This window comes from Eubalaena glacialis, chromosome 4 (genome assembly GCF_028564815.1).
Source record: "Eubalaena glacialis isolate mEubGla1 chromosome 4, mEubGla1.1.hap2.+ XY, whole genome shotgun sequence".
NCBI classification, from domain to species: Eukaryota; Metazoa; Chordata; class Mammalia; order Artiodactyla; family Balaenidae; genus Eubalaena; species Eubalaena glacialis.
In genome coordinates this window covers 149,726,996-149,744,664 of record NC_083719.1, presented here as the reverse complement: position 1 = coordinate 149,744,664, position 17,669 = coordinate 149,726,996, and the positions used below count along the sequence as shown (strand labels likewise).

The following is a 17,669-nucleotide window of genomic DNA, read 5'->3' as shown; positions in this document are numbered from 1 at the left end:
TTCCAAACCTCAATGTTGGGTGACAGTAAATGCCAGTGGAATGGAACTGGAATCGAATGATTAGAGAGCCCCATTTCAAGGAGGATGGAAAGAGACTGAAGGGGAGGGGGACAGAGAAGGCAGGAGGGGAGCACGGGTTGGGGGCAATCCCCATGCCCCACACTGCAGGGTGGACTTACTTCTTCAGTGTCTGAAAGCCATGCTCTTTGAACTGTAGCTCCTGTTGGAGGTGAACCATCTCTCTCTTCAGCTTGTTAACCTGGATGGCAGAAGACCACACACGGGGCTGGGTCAGAGGTTGGTATCAATCCAGAGTCCCCCACTGCCCCTGCATAATGACTCAGGTCAACATCCCTTGGGCTCCCCTCACTGATGTTGCCTGGGTGTCAGCAGCTGCCCATTCGGTTGGCATCCCAATCCAGTTGTCCTGCAGGCCATTCCTAGCTGGCCCTTGCTCCAGAGAAAGAGGAAGTAGACAGGAGCTGGCTAACCTCTCTCAAGCCACCTCACCTCTGTGAGCCTCCCCTTCCTATTCTGACAGATGAGGAGAATGGCAATTTCCTGGGTCGTGCATTACTTAAAGCAGGTACTGGATATGCTACTGCATGGAGGTAAGAGGCAACGTAGTAACTTTATAGGCAAGACCTGGCCAGGGAGCCAGCTTCAGCCTGCAGGATTGCTTTGTTTGGCTTGCAGCGCTATTAAATTTTTAAAAATTAGTTGCTAATGATTAAATATTGAGATGTTTCATATACTTGGCCTAGATATACAGTTCTTTTCTAAAAATAGTTGAAGATCTGCCAGTGCGGAGCCTACATTCCAGCATGGCCATAAGAGCGTAGGGCTGAAATTCCACTACCCCCTTAGACAGGGCCCACCCCCTAGGCTACACAGTCCCCACTACTCCCTACTGCCTCACTGCCAGCCCCGGCCCCCCTTTCATGTGTTCTTGCAGGCATCTGAATGTGTAGAACCTACATGAAGGTGCACTAAACCAGTGTTCACAACACTGACTTCATCTTGAGCAAGTCATTTAACTGCTGGTCCTCAGTTTCCACATCAGTAAAGGGGGAATAAAATATCTATCCCCCTAAGGTAATCAGGAAGTAATCAAATACAATACTGCAGAATAAGCAGTGGTTAGCAAGACAGCATCTTTTTTTTTTTTTTTAAGATCTTTTTGATGTGGACCATTTTTAAAGTCTTCGTTGAATTTGTTACAATATTGCTTCTGTTTTATGTTTTCGGTTTTTCGACCACGAGGCATGTGGGATCTTAGCTCCCCGACTAGGGATCAAACCCCGGCCACCTGCATTGGAAGGCGAAGTCTTAACCACTGGGCTGCCGGGGAAGTCCCAGCAAAATAGCACCTTACATTAAAAACTTTAAAGTAAGCCTTGAGCCCCTGTGACCTTGGGCAAGTTACTTAGTCCCCCCCTAAGCCTCTGTCGGCTCATCTTCAAAATGCAGATATTGACAGTGGCTACTTCATGGGGCTGTCTCAAGGGCATGAGGTAGAACTCATGAAGCATTTAGGGCTACTCCTGGCATAGAGTGAGTGCTTGCGAAAGGGTGGCTGCTATGACCATTACTATTACAGAAACGATGGCTACTACTGCTACTATTGTCATTATTTAGAATCTTGTTAGTCAGCACTGGCTGCCACTGCCTGGTGGAAGCATCTACTCTGGTCTTGTGGGTGGGCTAGTAGCCTAAGGCTGCCTCAGTGATCCCGATCAATAGTATAAGCAAAGAGGACCTACCCGGGATTTTGCTGTGGCAATTTCAGCCTTCAGGATCTCAGGGTCATACTTAGAGCTGGATGATGAACCAGAGACCACTGCAAGGAAAAAGAAAAAAAAAATTTCTATAGAAGAAACACATTTTGGTCAAGTTGGCTTATTTGGCCATCTAGGTAAACCCAGAAAGGAATGACTATTAGTGAGCAACCTGAATGTCCAACAAAGGGGAATTTGTTAAATAAATATGGTACACATATAAAACGGGGACTGTACAACTTAAGTGATTTAAAATGATGGTGCTGAAGGATACTAAACATTTGGGAAATGTCCAAAACTTACTGTTATATAAAAACAATAATTTACAAAAATACACAAAAAAGGAATAAGTTAAATTTGTAAAATATACACAGTTAACAAATACATACACACACACACACACACACACATACACATACACACACACACATCTGGAAAAAGACCAGAGAGAAATATAGCAAAAAGATAATACTGCTATCTAGAGAGATTTGAATGATGAATAACATTCATTTTCATCTTTGTATTTTTCTGTCTTTGCTACATTTTCTAACACAAACATACAATTTTTAATCAGAAGAAATTACTAAAAATATTTATTGTACTTTACAATATTAATGTACATTTGAAAAGGAAAATAAATTACCTGTAACGTTATCACCCTAATACAATTACCTTCTCTCCAAGTTACCTTCCAACGTTTATCTACAGTTCTATCATGTACAGTCATACCTCAGAGATACTATGGGTTTGGTTCCAGACCACCATAATAAAGCGATTATCGCAATAAAGTGATTATTGCAATAAAGCGAGTCACACGATTTTTTTTGTTTCCCAGTGCCTAAAAGATCTATGTTTACACTATACTGCAATCTATTAAGTGTGCAATAGCATTATGCCTTAAAAAAGTACACGCCTTAATTAAAAAATACTTTATTGCTAAAGAATGCTAACCATCATCTGACAACGCCAGGTTGCCACAAACCTTCAGTTTGTAAAAACCACAATCTGTGAAGTGTCAATAAAATGAGGTATGCCTTTAGCTGTAATCTTACTGTGTTTTGAAAGTAGTATTTCTTTGTGTCTTGATAAAGGATTTTAAGTCCTTACAAAAATGGACTCAACAGAGTGATCCATTTAAAGTAAGGAAAATGAGACAAGGGACAATGAGAGTGAAGAAGCCAGTGGCATGAGATTAGGGCTCACTGCATACCATGAGGTCCCACTTCCTGACCCGCGGCCACAGACCTGGCTCTGAGCTTTCTACCTGCTGATGTGAAGAGGGAAATGGGCCCCATGTAAGAGTCACTGTGTCTTTAAGGTAAACACAGCCCCACTGTTCAGGAAAGGGACAGTCATTCTTGGGAGACAGGCCAGAGAAGCGTTTCTCCCAAGTCCTTAATCCCATAGTCTGAGCAATTTCATTACCTCCCCTTTCCACTTAACATCACCTGCTGGGACCTGGATTTTTCTGAGGCTAGAGAGGCTTATTTGGAGATTGCTAGCAATTTTCAGTGTCTGGAGGTAGAATGGACAGTCATGAAGGGGACGTTGCTCTGCTCTTTGGACTTGGTTAAAATACTTGAGTGGACCTTTTGATTATGCATAAGGAAAGTTAAAGTTAAAATGGAACACTGGGAAGTCTGGGAAACAAAATTGCCCTGCATAGTAACTGACAAGTCATTCTGCACCATGGGTAGCATTACGTCTCTGCTGAGTTTGCGATGATGGTGGTGGTGATGATGATGATGATGAGGAGGAGGATGATGATGGAGGCTAGGCTTTACCAGAAGAGATGAGTGGCAGGAACACCTGAACAGGGAGGACCTCGCAGACCTCGTCGTGAGCATGGAACAGGGACTCCAGACACATGTTTTGTTTCCAATTTGAAGCTTTCATTTTCTGCACTCTGGTCTTTGCTGGACTTGGGGATTTCAGGGGAGGGACCTAGCTGGATACATAGCTGGAGGCACGGACTTAAGCAAATTCCCCAGATAGGTACTTTTGGAAAAATTTTAAGGTAATTAACGATCGTTACCCACCGATCGGTAGTACAAACATGGTAAAAAGACAAGAAGAGTCATCAGTGAGGAAATAAGATGGGGATACACCTAAAAAGGGGGGTGCCCGTTCCGTGAGCACCCCGTCCCGCTCACCACCCTGCTCATCGGTGCTGCTGGATGGGTGGTCTACACTAGGGGGAAGTGTGGAGGGGAGTTGTTAGCAGCCTGGGAGAGCCTGTGAAGCATGGCAAGTCCTGACCCTAACAAGGAGAGGGTCACCATGGGGATCAGCGCTGCCAGGGCTGATTGTGGAACGTGAGTGTGTTCCATGGGCACACTTAGAAACCCTCCAGGGAAGGGAACCCAAAAAAGAACAGACTCTGCCAACTGGGCCACCAGGGGCTGGAATTATTACCCTCTGGAGAATCACTGTGAAATGCACTGCTTATACCCAAAGCTGCTGAAGTGGGACGTGGCCTGTTATTTTTTAAATAAACTTTTTGTTGAAGTGAAAAATACATGTGAGAATGGAAAAGTACACAAATCATGTGTGCGGCTTGATGAATTTTCACAAAAGAAACACCCTCAAGTGACCAGCACCCCAGTCAAGAAACAGGTCATCAGCTTCCTTTCTGTGTCCATGTCCCCTCACTAACCCACAACAAAATAATTTTATATTCAAACAAGTGTGCCTTCAAGGTGACACCTTTTTATAGGTTTAATTTTTAGTTTTTATTCAAGTTATATATGAACAGTTCAACAGTATATATAAAATACTATATATTTTATACACCCAAGATTTGCTATAAAGAAAGAGCATTCCCCAATCCGCTTATCTCACTCATGAAAAAGGAACTGTTTCAACGGGTTCAGCCAGTTTCTTGGGGGTCCACCCGTGTGTGTCTGATAATATGCATGTTTCGCTGTTTCTTGATTTTTTTCAGCCTTAGGCATGATTTATTCACTTCTCTCTCTGGAGGATGGAGTGTTAGCTTCACTCCCTTTCTCAGCCCCTACCCCACACAGGACACCCCTCCCAGCTCCTCATCAGATAACTTTTGGGCGAGAGCAACCTTCAGTGTTTGCATTACTTTTACACTGTAAACACTATTCAGGGCCGAGGCATATAGCCAACTTTGCCTACTTTTTCTTTCCAGCACATTTTTTGGGTTGTTTTTCCTAGAGTTAATAATTATCATTTTTATGCGTGCCTACTTTCCACAAATTTAACACTGATTCAACCTCACACTTGGCCAGTTATCTAAATCTCCTCTCACAGAGTTCCTCTCTTGGGCTCTGTCTCGCAAGGCATGTGCCAGCTTCAGTGCACTCTCTCTGCACAGCTGGCATCCTGAGACCCCCCTCCTTGCCTCCTTCCCTCCTCCTTCCTAAATACCATGTTTCCCCCTCTGTGACTACCCCCTCATTTTGGTAGAATATCACTTCCAGGAGCTTCCTGAGAAAGCACCCATGAAGGAAATAAACTTTTGGAAAACCTGCATGTCTAAAAAGATCGTTATTCTGGCCAGCCCTTGATTCAAGGTAGTCTTGCTAAATATAGACTTCTCGGTCGGAAATGATTTTCCTTAAAAGTTTGAATGCATTGCTCCATTGTCTTTTAGGTTTCTAGTGTTACTGGTGAGAAGCCTGGAGCTATTCTGAGTCCTGATCATTTTTGTGTGACCTGGTTTTCCTCTCTGAAAGCTTTTAGGATCTTGAATCGTTCCCAGTGTTTGAAGTTGCACAATGATATGTCTTTGGTGTGAGTTAACTTTTATCCATTGTGCTGGGTGCTCACTGAGCCCTTTCAGTCTAAAAACTCTCCCTCTATCAGTTCTGGGAAATTTTTCTGCATTATGTCACTGATGCTTCTTCCCCTCTGTTTCTCCTGCTCTATCTGGAGCTTTTATTACTCAGAGTTCTTGGCCTGATGCTCTTTTTTTCCATCTCATTTTATTTTTGTTCTGCTTTTTAGAAAACTTTGTTTTACCTTCCAGGCTTCCTGTGGATTTTTCATTTCTACTCTCATAGTTTAATTTCCTAAGGCTCTTTTGTGTTCTCTGAAGACTCCTTTTTTATTTTTTTTAATAAAATGTAGCATCCTGTTTTAGTTTCATGGTTGTGTAGCTTCTCTCGATGTTTTCTTCTCTACGCATATTCCCTGTTTCCTACAAGGGCTCCCTATCAGCATGTGTTTGTTTTCATCTCTATTGTTCATGTTAGAGGCTCTCCATGGATGTCTGGAATCTCAGCTGTCTGCTCACACTTAAGACTGGGGGCCCAAAAAGCTGGCTGGCGTGGAGCTTGTTGATGATGGGTTACATGGTTGACTGTGGGTTATTTGGTACGTGATTTGGCTGGACTGTTTCATCTAGGAATCCTCACTGTCAGTGTCTTTACATCTTTTCTCTTCACATCTCTTTTCTCTGAAGAGAAGAGACTCCGATTCCCCACAATCTTCTACTGTCTAGCCTGGAGGGTAATAGCCTGGCACCCTTCTGGGAGTCAAGTGGTACAGGCGGGCTGGGGTCTCAATCCTCAAGTTCATGTTCACTTAATCACCGTGTTTTCAGTATGGTGCACCTCAAAAAAGTAAACCTCCAATGTTTCCCCACATTGGGGATGGGCAGTGGCCTGCTTGCACTGATCTGGGAAGGAGATCTGGTGGTCTGTGTCTCAGGAACAACTCTCCTCCAACCTTCTTTCAGGCCCTCCTCACCTCACTTCCATACTGAGACAGCCACTCCCTCCAATTCCCGAGGCTTTTGCACGTGCTCCAGGTAGACTATCAGCCCATTTTCTCTTTTCTCCAGTCTATCAGACAGGCTGCCACCTGATCTTCTGCTTTCCAGCCTCCATATTTTACTGCTGTTCTTTTTTCTCCAAGTCTCCCTGTCCTTGTACATGTATGCCATAAAAATCTCTTATCTGATATTTTCTTAGTTTCAGGAATGAGTGAAAGCACGTAGGTGGTTCAACTGGCATTTTTAGCTGCAAGGCTCCCAGTGATTGATTTTTCAAATGGGAAACCAAGGCCCGGAGGAGGAAGGAGCATGGTGAGGTCCCAAAGAACCCAGCTCTCCCGAGTTCTCATCTTTCAGAGGATGGAAGGACCCCAGTATAGCCCCCAAACCTTAGAATTTGACTGGCTGACTTGGATTAAATTAAGAGAATTGGTTTTGAGGTCAGACACTCCTGGGTATAAAAGCTATTTCTGCCACTTTTTACCAGTGTGACCTTGAGGAAGATACTTTCCCTCTCTGGGCCTCAGTTTTCTTATTTGTAAAATGGGAACAACAATACCTTGCAAGATTGTGTGTGTGTGTGTGTGTGTGTGTGTGTGTGTGTGTGTGTAGCGAGGTTACTTTAAACATAAGTAGAGTGCCAGCATATTGCCCTGCAGAAATTTAATAGGTGTACATTAAATGTGAGTTCTCTTCTCCTTCCTCATGGAGCTAGAGATTGCACCAGAGATGACAACAAAGCCTCCAGCCCCAGGGCAGGGCCCCACCTGCAGCCAAAGCCCTACAGCAGCCAAGGCAAGGCGGCAAAACTCTCACAAGCCCCAGCAGATCATTTGAGTTAGAGGGAGGCATGTTACCTCACCGGTCTATCAACATGCTGGAGAGCTTGACTTGGAAGGCAAACCTGGCTTATAAAATCCAAAGAAAGTCATGTGGAGCCTTGGGTCATGCCTATTTCACTGGGATGCTTGGACTGGGCCATCCCTCACTGGTTTGCATCTTAGAACTAGTGATCTGAGATGACTCCTTCTTTAACATTCAAAATGATGGTGTCTTGGGACTTCCCTGGAGGTCCAGTGGTTAAGACTCCGAGCTTCCAACGTAGGAGGCACAGGTTCGATCCCTGGTCGGGGAACTAAGATCCCACATGCCGCGTGGCAAGGCCAAAAAAAAAAGAAAAAGAAAAACCAAAATGATGGTGTTTTTGAACCTGATGGAGCACTTAGTAGCGTCAGAAGTCATATGATAGGACTGTATCAATTCCTACCACGAATCATGTATTTATTCCTATTGGTTCCAGGGATCAGTTAAAAATCTTTGTCATTTCAAATGCCAATGAATTAATAATGTCAAATAAATATTGTTATTATTTATTGCGAGCTTAAGAATGTGACAAGTACTATTCCAAATACTTTGTATTTAACTAAATTAAGCCCCATAACACCTCAATGTGATACTATTATTATGTCAATTTTATAGATGAAGAATTTGAGGCAGAGAGAAGCTGCATCGCTTGTGCAGTTACACGGCTAGGAAGTTACATATCCTGGATTTGAACCCCAGCAGTCCAGCTCCAGAGTCGACATTCTCAAAATGTATTTCCTGTCAAGAGAATATTTATTGAGCCATTAATATGTTCTAAGGGAATTGTGCTAAGTGGTTTATCTAGACCAGTGGTTTTCGGCTGGGGGCAATTTTGCCCCCCTAGGGCAGTGTCTGGAGACATTTTTGGTGATCACAGCTCTGGGTGGAGAATGTTACAGGCATCTAGTGGGTAGAGAGACCAGGAATGCCGTTAAACATCCCACAACACCCAGGACAGCCCCCATTAGGAATGCTTCATTCTTGCCACTTGACTCTTTTTTCCCCACCTTACCTTTATACTTTGGAAACCTTCTATCTACAGGAAATTTGAAAGCATAATATAATGAATACTGATGGATCCTTCACCTAGATCCACCAACGTTTAACACTTCCCCACATATGTTCTGTCTATCCCTCCCTCCACTCCAGTTCTTTCTCTCAGTAGGATGCCTGGTTCATAGCAAGCCCTCAAGGAATGATTATTGGAAAAGGGTGGCAAAAGACGAAAATTATCCCATATTCAAAACCATCAATGTATCATTGATCTGCTCATTTAACACTGACACCATAATTTTTTCATTTTTTCCCCCTGGACTTTTTTGGAATTAAGTTGCAGACGTGATGCCACACACGTGTCTTAAAAACAGGACATTCTCGGGACTTCCCTGATGGTCCAGTGGTAAAGGATCCGCCTTCCAATGCAGGGGACGCGGGTTCGATCCCTGGTCGGGGAACTAAGATCCCACATGCCGTGGGGCAACTAAGCCTGCATGCCACAACTACTGAGCTCACGGGCCTCAACTAGAGAGCCCGCATGCCACAAACTACAAAGCCCACACACCCTGAAGCCCACGCACCACAACTAGAGAGAGAAAAAACCCGTGTGCCACAACTAGAGAGAAGTCCACGCGCTGCAATGAAGACCTGATGCGGCCAAGAAAAAAATACAGAAAATAAATAAAATAAATAAATAAATAAATAACAGAACATTCTCCTACATAGCTACAACATCATTATGATAACTAAGAAAATTCTCCAATTGCCTGAGAATATCTTTTATGGCTGCTTTCCCCTCCACCCAGGGTCTAGTCAAGGTGCAAACACTTCACTGGGTTTATGCCTCCTTAGGCTTTTTTTTTTTTTTAAGTCTAGAACAGTTTCCCCTCTGTTTTTTCACAGCATTTTTTTTTTTTTTTGGAAGTGTCTAGGCCAATTATCTTGTAGGATATTGCACATTATGGATTCGTCTAGCCGTTTCTCCATGATTTGATTCAGAGTAAACATTTTTGTCAAGAATCCTCTATGATGCTTTTATTGCATCACACCAGAAAGCACATAATGTCAGTTTGTCTAATTATTGGTGATGCTAATTTAACACCTGTGTAAGGTGGTGGCTGCAGCTCTCCTGTGTAAAAATACATTTTACCCCCCAAAATTAGTAAGTTATTTGTGGGGCGATACCTTGGGTCCATGTATACATCCTGACCTCCAAAACAAGAAGGTTTGTTTTTCTATACACTTGTCACTTTTTCAGACTGCAGGACTTTAGAAAGAAAAACATCCTCTACCTCTTTGAATCTGAGTTTCACGAGCGATATTAATATCTCCCTCCAGGGCTCTGGTAAGAATAATGCTATACACTGAATTGTGTTCCCCCCAAATTCATATGTCGAAGCCCTAACGCCTAATGTGATGGCATTTAGAGAAGGGGCCTTTGGGAGGTCATTAGGGTTAGATGAGGTCATGACGGTGGGGCCCTCATGATGGGATTAGTGACCTTATAAGAAGAGACACCACACAGCTTGCTGTTTCTCTTTCTCTCACTGTGCCCCGTGAAGACACAGTAAGAAGTCAGGAAGAGGGGTCTCACCAGAACCCATCCATACTGACATCCTGACCTCAGACTTCCAGCCTCCAGAACTGTGGGAAAATAAATGTCTGTGTTGAAGCTACCCACTCTGTGATATTTTATTATGGCAGCCCCCAGCTGACTAAGATAGATTAAGTGCTAAAACCCTCATGATGATCTCTAGGACATTATTTGACCTAGAAACAGCTAATGAGTGTAATCCAGTTCTTTTCTATAATCTGAGATTGTTTTTTTTCTTGAATTGCCAAGGAAAAGGGCGGGGCTGGGACAGTGAATAAACCACTCACAGTCCTCCTCCCAGACCAAACTTCTCAAAGACAGGGGGAGTGTTCGAGGACCCAGCCAAGCCACGGACACCCTGACACTGTGGCCTAATGCTGGCCCTTTGGCCCACAATGCAGGTGTTGTTGGGACAGACGGAACTTATATGTTTGCAACTTATCACCTCTCGCCAGCTCTAAGACCCTGGGCATGTTATTGGTCTTCTCTAAGCTGCAGATTCCTTATCTGTTACAAGAGGATATTAACTGTGCTTGCCCATAGAACTGTTATGAGAATTAACTGAAATAGCATATTCAGACTGCAGGCTAGCATGTAGTAAGCACTCATTAAACATAGGAAAGTATTAGTTATTAAAAAGAGTGGTAGGGACTTCCCTGGTGGTCCAGTGGTAAAGAACCCACCTTCCAATGCAGGGGACGTGGGTTCGATCCCTGGTCGGGGAACAAAGATCTCACATGCCACAGGGCAACTAAGCCGGTGCGCCACAACTACCAAGCTCACACGCCTCAACTAGAGAGCCCGCGTGCCGCAAACTACAGAGCCCTTGCGTTCTGGAGCCCGCGCGTCACAACTAGAGAGAGAAAACCCGCACACCACAGCTAGAGAGAAGCCCGTGCACCATGATGAAAGATTCCGCATGCCTCAACAAAGATCCCATGTGCTGACGCAGCCAAAAAAATAAAAAATAAGATAAAACAAATATTATTTTAAAAATTTAAAATTTTTAAAAAGTTAAAAAAAAAAGTGGTAAATGACCAAAAAAAAAACCTCAACACATCAGAAAAGGTCAACGGGCTCCTTAAAAGCTACTGATCTGGCATTTCCCTATGTTGGGAATGAAGGACTGGGGACCCTGGCATGCCTCTTCTCCTCCTGCAGAAACCAGGGAGACAGGAAATCTCCTCCACTCGGAAATACCGACAGCAGCGTATAAGCAGACGTACTGTGATCCGTGTTATGAACAAAATAAACAGAGAGCCATTACAGAGGTTAATGCTGGGGAAGGGAGTCTGTGGATGGGGATGTCAGAAGCAAACCTCTCAGAGGACATGACCTGAAGGAAGAGACTGGAAGGGTGAGAAGGAGCCAGCTGTGCAAACAGACCAATAGAAAAGCTTCCTAGGCAGGGGAGCAGCAATTACAAAAGCCCCAAAGTGGAAAGGTGCGGGGCAGGAGAGGGGAGCACGATGTACATATTCAGTGCATCTGGAGCCTAGTGAATGAGAGCCTGCGATGAGGTGGGAGTGGCCAGCAGGGGACTGATCACGTGTGGCTGTGTGGGCTATGGAAAGAGCAATGGGACAAAATACACATAACATAAAACTTACCACTTTAACCATTTAAAAATATACAGCTCAGGGGCATTAAAGACATTCATACTGTTGTGCAGCCATCACCACCATCCATCTCCAGAACTTTTTCATCTTCCCAAACTGAAACTATCCATTAACCAAGAACTCCCCACTGCCCCCAGCCACTGAAGGGCTTTCAATAAGAAGACAGGTAATAAGCCTGGCATTTTGACATGACAAATGAATGAACGGAAATGGAATGAAAATGGTAGATGAATCATTGTAAAGCACAAGTAGGAGCTGGAAAACAGTAGAGAGGGTGGTGGTTTGGACAAGGAGTGGAGATGAAAGAAAATAGGTAGATCTGAGAAACACTGAGAGGCAATAGAGGCAAGACTCAGTGTGGCCATTCTCTCCTCCCTGTAGTTGTGTTTGTGGGTGTCCTGGGGCGGGGGAGGTACTCACAGCTGACCTGGGAGCCCAGCTTGTGCTCCCAGACGGCGTGCAGCTGCTGATACTCCTGCTGCGCGAGCTCCAAGCGCTGCTGCTTCACCTGGTAGATCTCCTTTTGTGCACTCAGGGCCTCCTGGGCCACCACGAGGTAATCCTTCAGCATGTGCTCCTGCTCCCGCCGCCATTGTACCCGGGGATCCTCAATCTGAGTGGTTTCTGGAACAGACCCCAGAGACCCTAGGTTAGCACCTCACAAATGTCTGTTGAGTTGGTGGCCTGTAGAATCTACTACTAGAAAACAAAAAGCATAATAAGTAGAAAATCACAATAAATGTGAATGGGTTAAACTTATCTATTAAACAACAGAGACTCTTCCTTTGGATTAAGCAAACAAACACACACACACACAAACCAGGATCAGTTTACAAACCTGAAGTCAATCTGTCTGGGAACAGCCAGAGGAAGGACCAGATATGAGTTCTAATCTAGACAGAGAGGCTCAACAACATTATAGACGCTTAAGGTCATTCATTTTGGCAAAGAGTAAAGGAAAGTAAAATAACTGATATTTCAGAGGATATGAAGAAATACTGTGTTGGAAATGTAAATTAGAACAGCCTTACTAGAAGGTTATCTGACCATGAAAATCAAGAGCCTTAAAACATTAATACCCTTTGTCCAATAATTTCTCCTGTAGTAATTTATTATAAAAAGCAATAAATTCAGGCAAAAATGCATTTGTACAAAACCATAATAATCATCAAGCACTTATTTAATGTTTACTCTATGCCAAGCACTATTCTAATTACTTTATATCTATTTACTCCTCCAATCCTTACATTAACCCTATAGGGAAGATTCTTTTATTACCCCCATTAAACAAAAGAGAAAACTGAGACATAAAGAGGTTAAGTGACTTGCTCAAGGTCACACAGGAAATAACTGCTCAAATAAGTATGCTATATTTACATAATACACTAAAACAGCCATTAAAAATAATGTCTTCGAAAAAAATTTTTAAAAAAACAGAAAGGTGCTTATGAAATAAAAGTGAGTAGAAGTACTGGGTGCAAAACTGCATAAATAATTTTGTATTTATCAGAATACATATGTACATTCTCAAAAAGATTAGGAGGAAACTTAGCAAATTAGCAACAGCAGATATGTCTTGATGGTAGGATGCCTTTTCTTCATTCTTTTTTATTTTTTAAAATTATGTGTACAATAAATATGTATAGTGATAACTTGGAAAAAAGTCAGAAGACAAAAAATTTTTTTAAAAAGGGTAGCTGGCAGCTGAGCAGATGTCAAAGAGGTCAAAACCATGTCCAAGAATCAATGCCCATTGACTGTCAACTCCTGTCATTTCCCAGTTGGTGGGTAGGGTAAGGGGCGACTAACACACCAGAAATTGTATAATCACAGCCATATGGTGAATCCAGCCTGTAGATAGGTTTTGCTTAGCCCAAAGAACTTTATTAATTTTGAACTGATTACTGGTATGTAAAAACAAGGAGATTTATACATTAAAATCCTGATCTCTGGTTTTTCTTGATCATTCAGAAGATCTGGCCACTGTGGGTCCACAATTTATCTGCTTCATTCATTTACGTCATGTGTGTGGCTCCTGAGGGCTTTGAGTTTGTACCTCCTTTTGCAGCCCCTTTAGCTCTCAATCCTCCTGAATAGGCCCCAATGAGTATTTCCAATGAAAGAAAGAAGAGACGGGAAGAATAATCAAAGAGGTAGTAGCAGGGCCACATTCTCATGCCTGCCAATAATCACTGTGTTACAATGGGCAGGCTGCTTGACCCCACTGAGTCTACTTTTCTAATTATAAAAGAGGATAATGGGCCCTGCCTCACTGCTTCCCATGAAGCTGTAGTGTACTTACACCCAGGTAAAGTAAACAAATGATGGTGAGAGTAAAGCCAAAACTATTCAATTCTTCAAGCTCTCCTCCTCCCTTTTTCTGGGAAAGAAAACAAGGTGTGAAGATGGCCGGCAGGGGCCACAAAATTGCTTCCCACAAAGAAAGCTTTGCAACTCTTCAACCAAGTAAGAGGGAGGAACACTTGCAACAGAAGAAAAAAAGGGGGAGGAGAGAATTTACAAAGCTGGGCTGAAAGACTGTGGGGTCACATTTCCCATCAGCAGATGTGGATTCCCTCAGGGTTAGGGACTCCTGGGTTACCCTCAGGGGCCCCGCACTTCTGGCTGATACGGGCCACAGAAAAGAAAAGAAACATGGCCAGGGTGCAGATGTTTTTTAAAGTTTGTCATTTTTTTAAAAATTTACATTTTTGGGAAAAATATTGAAAAATACAAAAAAAGAAAAATCTCACAATTCCACCATTGCAAATTCGTAAAGTAAGAAATGAGAGTTTAAATCTCTCCAATCCTACCTCCTAGAGGTAACTGCCATTAGGAGTCTCACACACTAACAGATATTGCCCTCTGATTATATACAAACCTGTTTATACATACATATCTACACACACAAATTTATTTTTAATGTAAAGTGGTCCATGTCATGTATATTGGTCTGCAATTTGCTTTCATCTCCAAATGATATATCATGTTCATTTTCCCTTGTAGGTACATAAAGATTTACCTCAATTTTTAATTTATCCTTTTTTTTCATTTGTACCACTGTTTTTATTTATTCATTTTTATTTTTTACTTACCTCAATCATTTAAATGGTTGCATAATATTCCATGGTATGGTACTAAGATTTATTTATGATAGGGCTTTAGTGGTCTCCCAGACCACTACCAGGAAACATCTGGATTGTTTTCAGTTCTTTTGCTACCACAACCAATACTGTAGTGAGGATTCTTAAAAACATACTTCTATGAACGTGTGCTATTATTAATTCTGTAGTGTAAAAAGAGGAATTCCTTAAAAGAGGAATTACTGGGTCAGTGGGTAAACACATCTTAAATTTTAACAGACACTACCAAATTATCTTCCCAAAGGTTGTACCAATTTTTATTCTCACAGACAGCCTTATGAGAGTGCCTTTTCCCCCAGACTCTCAGCAAAATTGCTTTAAAAAAAAAAAAAAAAGGTTGGTACTTCATCCAGTACGCTGGGTCCAGTCAGCATATTATAATTAGCTATGGAGCTTCAAAAAACAAAAGCCTGAATTCTGTCCCCAGAACACTTAACATCAGAGTTTCCAAGAGTAGGGCCCAGGCATTGGCAGTTTTAAGCTTCGCCAGGTAACTGCTGTGCAGCCAATGTCCAAGAACCCGTTTGCACAGTAAAATTACTGGGGGAAATTTTTAAAATCCCGATGCTCAGATCCCACCCCTGGACCAATTAAATCAGAATCTCTGGGGGTGGGAAGGAGGCAATGGTGACCCGCAAAGCTCCCCAAATAATTTCAACATATCACCGAAGGTTAGACTTGCTAAGAGGTGACAACACCGGTGGGCTGAGCAGTCACTGAAGACGGCAGGCGAGGCTGGCAGGTGCGATGCTGAGCTCCAGATAGAATCACCTGCCAGAGGGCTAGCTGAAATGCTGGGTCCCTGACAAATGCCCCAGGGCACCCCTGGATGGATCCTCCCCATGGTGCTCTGGGTTTAATCTGAGAGTGGCGCCCTCCCTTTGGAGGCCACGTTCCTTGGAGTATAAAAGTACGTGAGAGCCTTAATTGAAGGCTGGCTTGGCTACCATTTTTGGTGACCCAGGCTTTCTTCTGTAGCACAAACCAACACGGATAGATGGATGCACAGACAGACAAACACAACCCACAACCCCACACCAGAACACTGGTTTCAACCTGGTTGTATGTTGGAAATTACCCCAGAGATTTCCATTTAATTGGTCTGCAGTATTAAGTGGGCATCAATACCTTGTTTAAATCACCTTTATTAAGGCGTAATTTAAATACAATGAAGCGCAATCATCTAAAGTGTAGACTTGGATATGTTTTGACAAACGCATACACCATAAACTACCACTTGTTATCAATGTGTAAATGGTTCCTTTACCCTGCAGTCCTGTGTCAGTCACTTCCACCCACCTCCTCCCTCCGGTTCTGTCTTAGAACTTCATGACAATGGAATCAAGCAGTATGTGCTCTTTGGATCTCACCTCCTTCACTTGGAATAAGGCTTTTGAGACTCATTTAGGTTGTATCAGTCGTCCATTTTTTGTTATTGTGGAATAACAGTCTATTGCATGAATACAGCATAATTCACTTTTTGATAAACTTTTGGGTTGTTGTTTGAGATTATTATGAATAAGGCTGTAATGAACATGCATGCACAAGTCTTTGCAATGTCTGCATTTCGCTTAGGTAAAACTATCTAGGGGTGGAATTGTTGGCTTGTATGTTAATTATATGTTGAATTTTATAAGAAACTAAAAAACTGTTTTCCAAAATGGTTGTTCTGATTTACATCCTCACTAGTAGTGAATTAGAGTTCCAGTTCCTCCATGTCCTCACCAACCATTGGTACTGTCAATCTTTTTCATTTTAGTTATTACAGTGAGTGTATAGTGGTACCTCGTTGTAGATTTAATTCCTATTTCCCTAATGACTGATTATTTAAAGCATATTTTTATGTGTTTATTGGCCATTTGTATGTTTTCTTTAGTGAAGTGTCTAAATCTTTTTCTCATACTTTTTATTGGGTTGTTGGGCTTCTTACTATTAAGGTGTAAGGGTTCTTTTTATATTCTTGATATGGATCTGCTGTCAGATATATGTATTGTAAATATTTTCTCCTTATCTGTAGCTTGCTTTTTCAGTTTCTTAATGGTCTTTTGAAGAGCAGAAGTTTTAATTCAATGAAGCCCAATTATTACTTTTTTCTTGTATGCTTAGTGCTTTCTGTGCCTTGTCCAAAAAACCTTTGCCTACCCTAAAATCTTGCAGATTTTCTCCTTAGTCTCCTTCTCGAAGTTTTCTAGTCTTAGCTTTTATGTTGAGGTCTGTGGTCTGTTCTGAATTTATTTTTACATATGGTGTGAGGTGGGGGTAGAAGTGGAGATGTATTTTTTTCCATGTGGATACCAGTTGTACTAGCAACTCTTGAAAAGACTGTCCTTTGGGGACAGCTCCCTAGGTGGTTGTAAGGAGCTGTGCTAACTGCTGTTCATCCTGAACTGGTCACACTCTGAGGGGTCCTCCCAAGCCCAGCCCCTTCTGCTGACACTCCACTTCCTTAAGTCCACCTCACCAGAATAGATAACTTTACACCTGGGCAGGTTCTTAGAGATGTCTTTGGTCAACTATTTTTGAGTTCTAGTTTTTATTAAAGCTAAACATGGACATAGTTTAATCATTCAGCATGTCACGAACTCAGCTACACACAACAGCATCCCTTTGTCCCCTTCCCCCTCATGCCTCCTCTCCCCAAAATGCAGCTACTTCCAGTAAACATTTAGCCGACTGAGCGCAGCCATCATTGAGACCCAGTTCTTCAGCCTCCCCCAGGCTCCAAACCTCTACCTACAAACACACTTCACACTCACTCTCCATACAGCTCACACGTTCACTGCACTTCACACATCCCTCACCCCACTGCCTCTACCCATCACACGCCTGCTTTCTACACGCACCACATGCGCACCCACATGACTAACACTATTGAATTCTCTAACGGCTTGAACAACAATTGTCTTAAAAACAGCTGAACATCTGGAGAAC

At 42.7% G+C, this 17,669-nt stretch overlaps 1 protein-coding gene across 1 annotated transcript in view; it reads right to left on the bottom strand.

Annotated features, from left to right (window-relative positions):
• Positions 1 to 17,669, bottom strand: part of WWC1 (WW and C2 domain containing 1) — a 147,584-nt gene that overhangs the window by 52,044 nt on the left and 77,871 nt on the right. The window contains exons 3-5 of the mRNA XM_061189920.1: positions 12,016 to 12,219; positions 1,764 to 1,840; positions 180 to 259 (exon numbers count right to left, since the gene is read on the bottom strand). Of these exons, the coding sequence (XP_061045903.1) occupies positions 180 to 259; positions 1,764 to 1,840; positions 12,016 to 12,219 (361 nt within the window). The remainder of the gene's footprint in view (positions 1 to 179; positions 260 to 1,763; positions 1,841 to 12,015; positions 12,220 to 17,669) is intronic.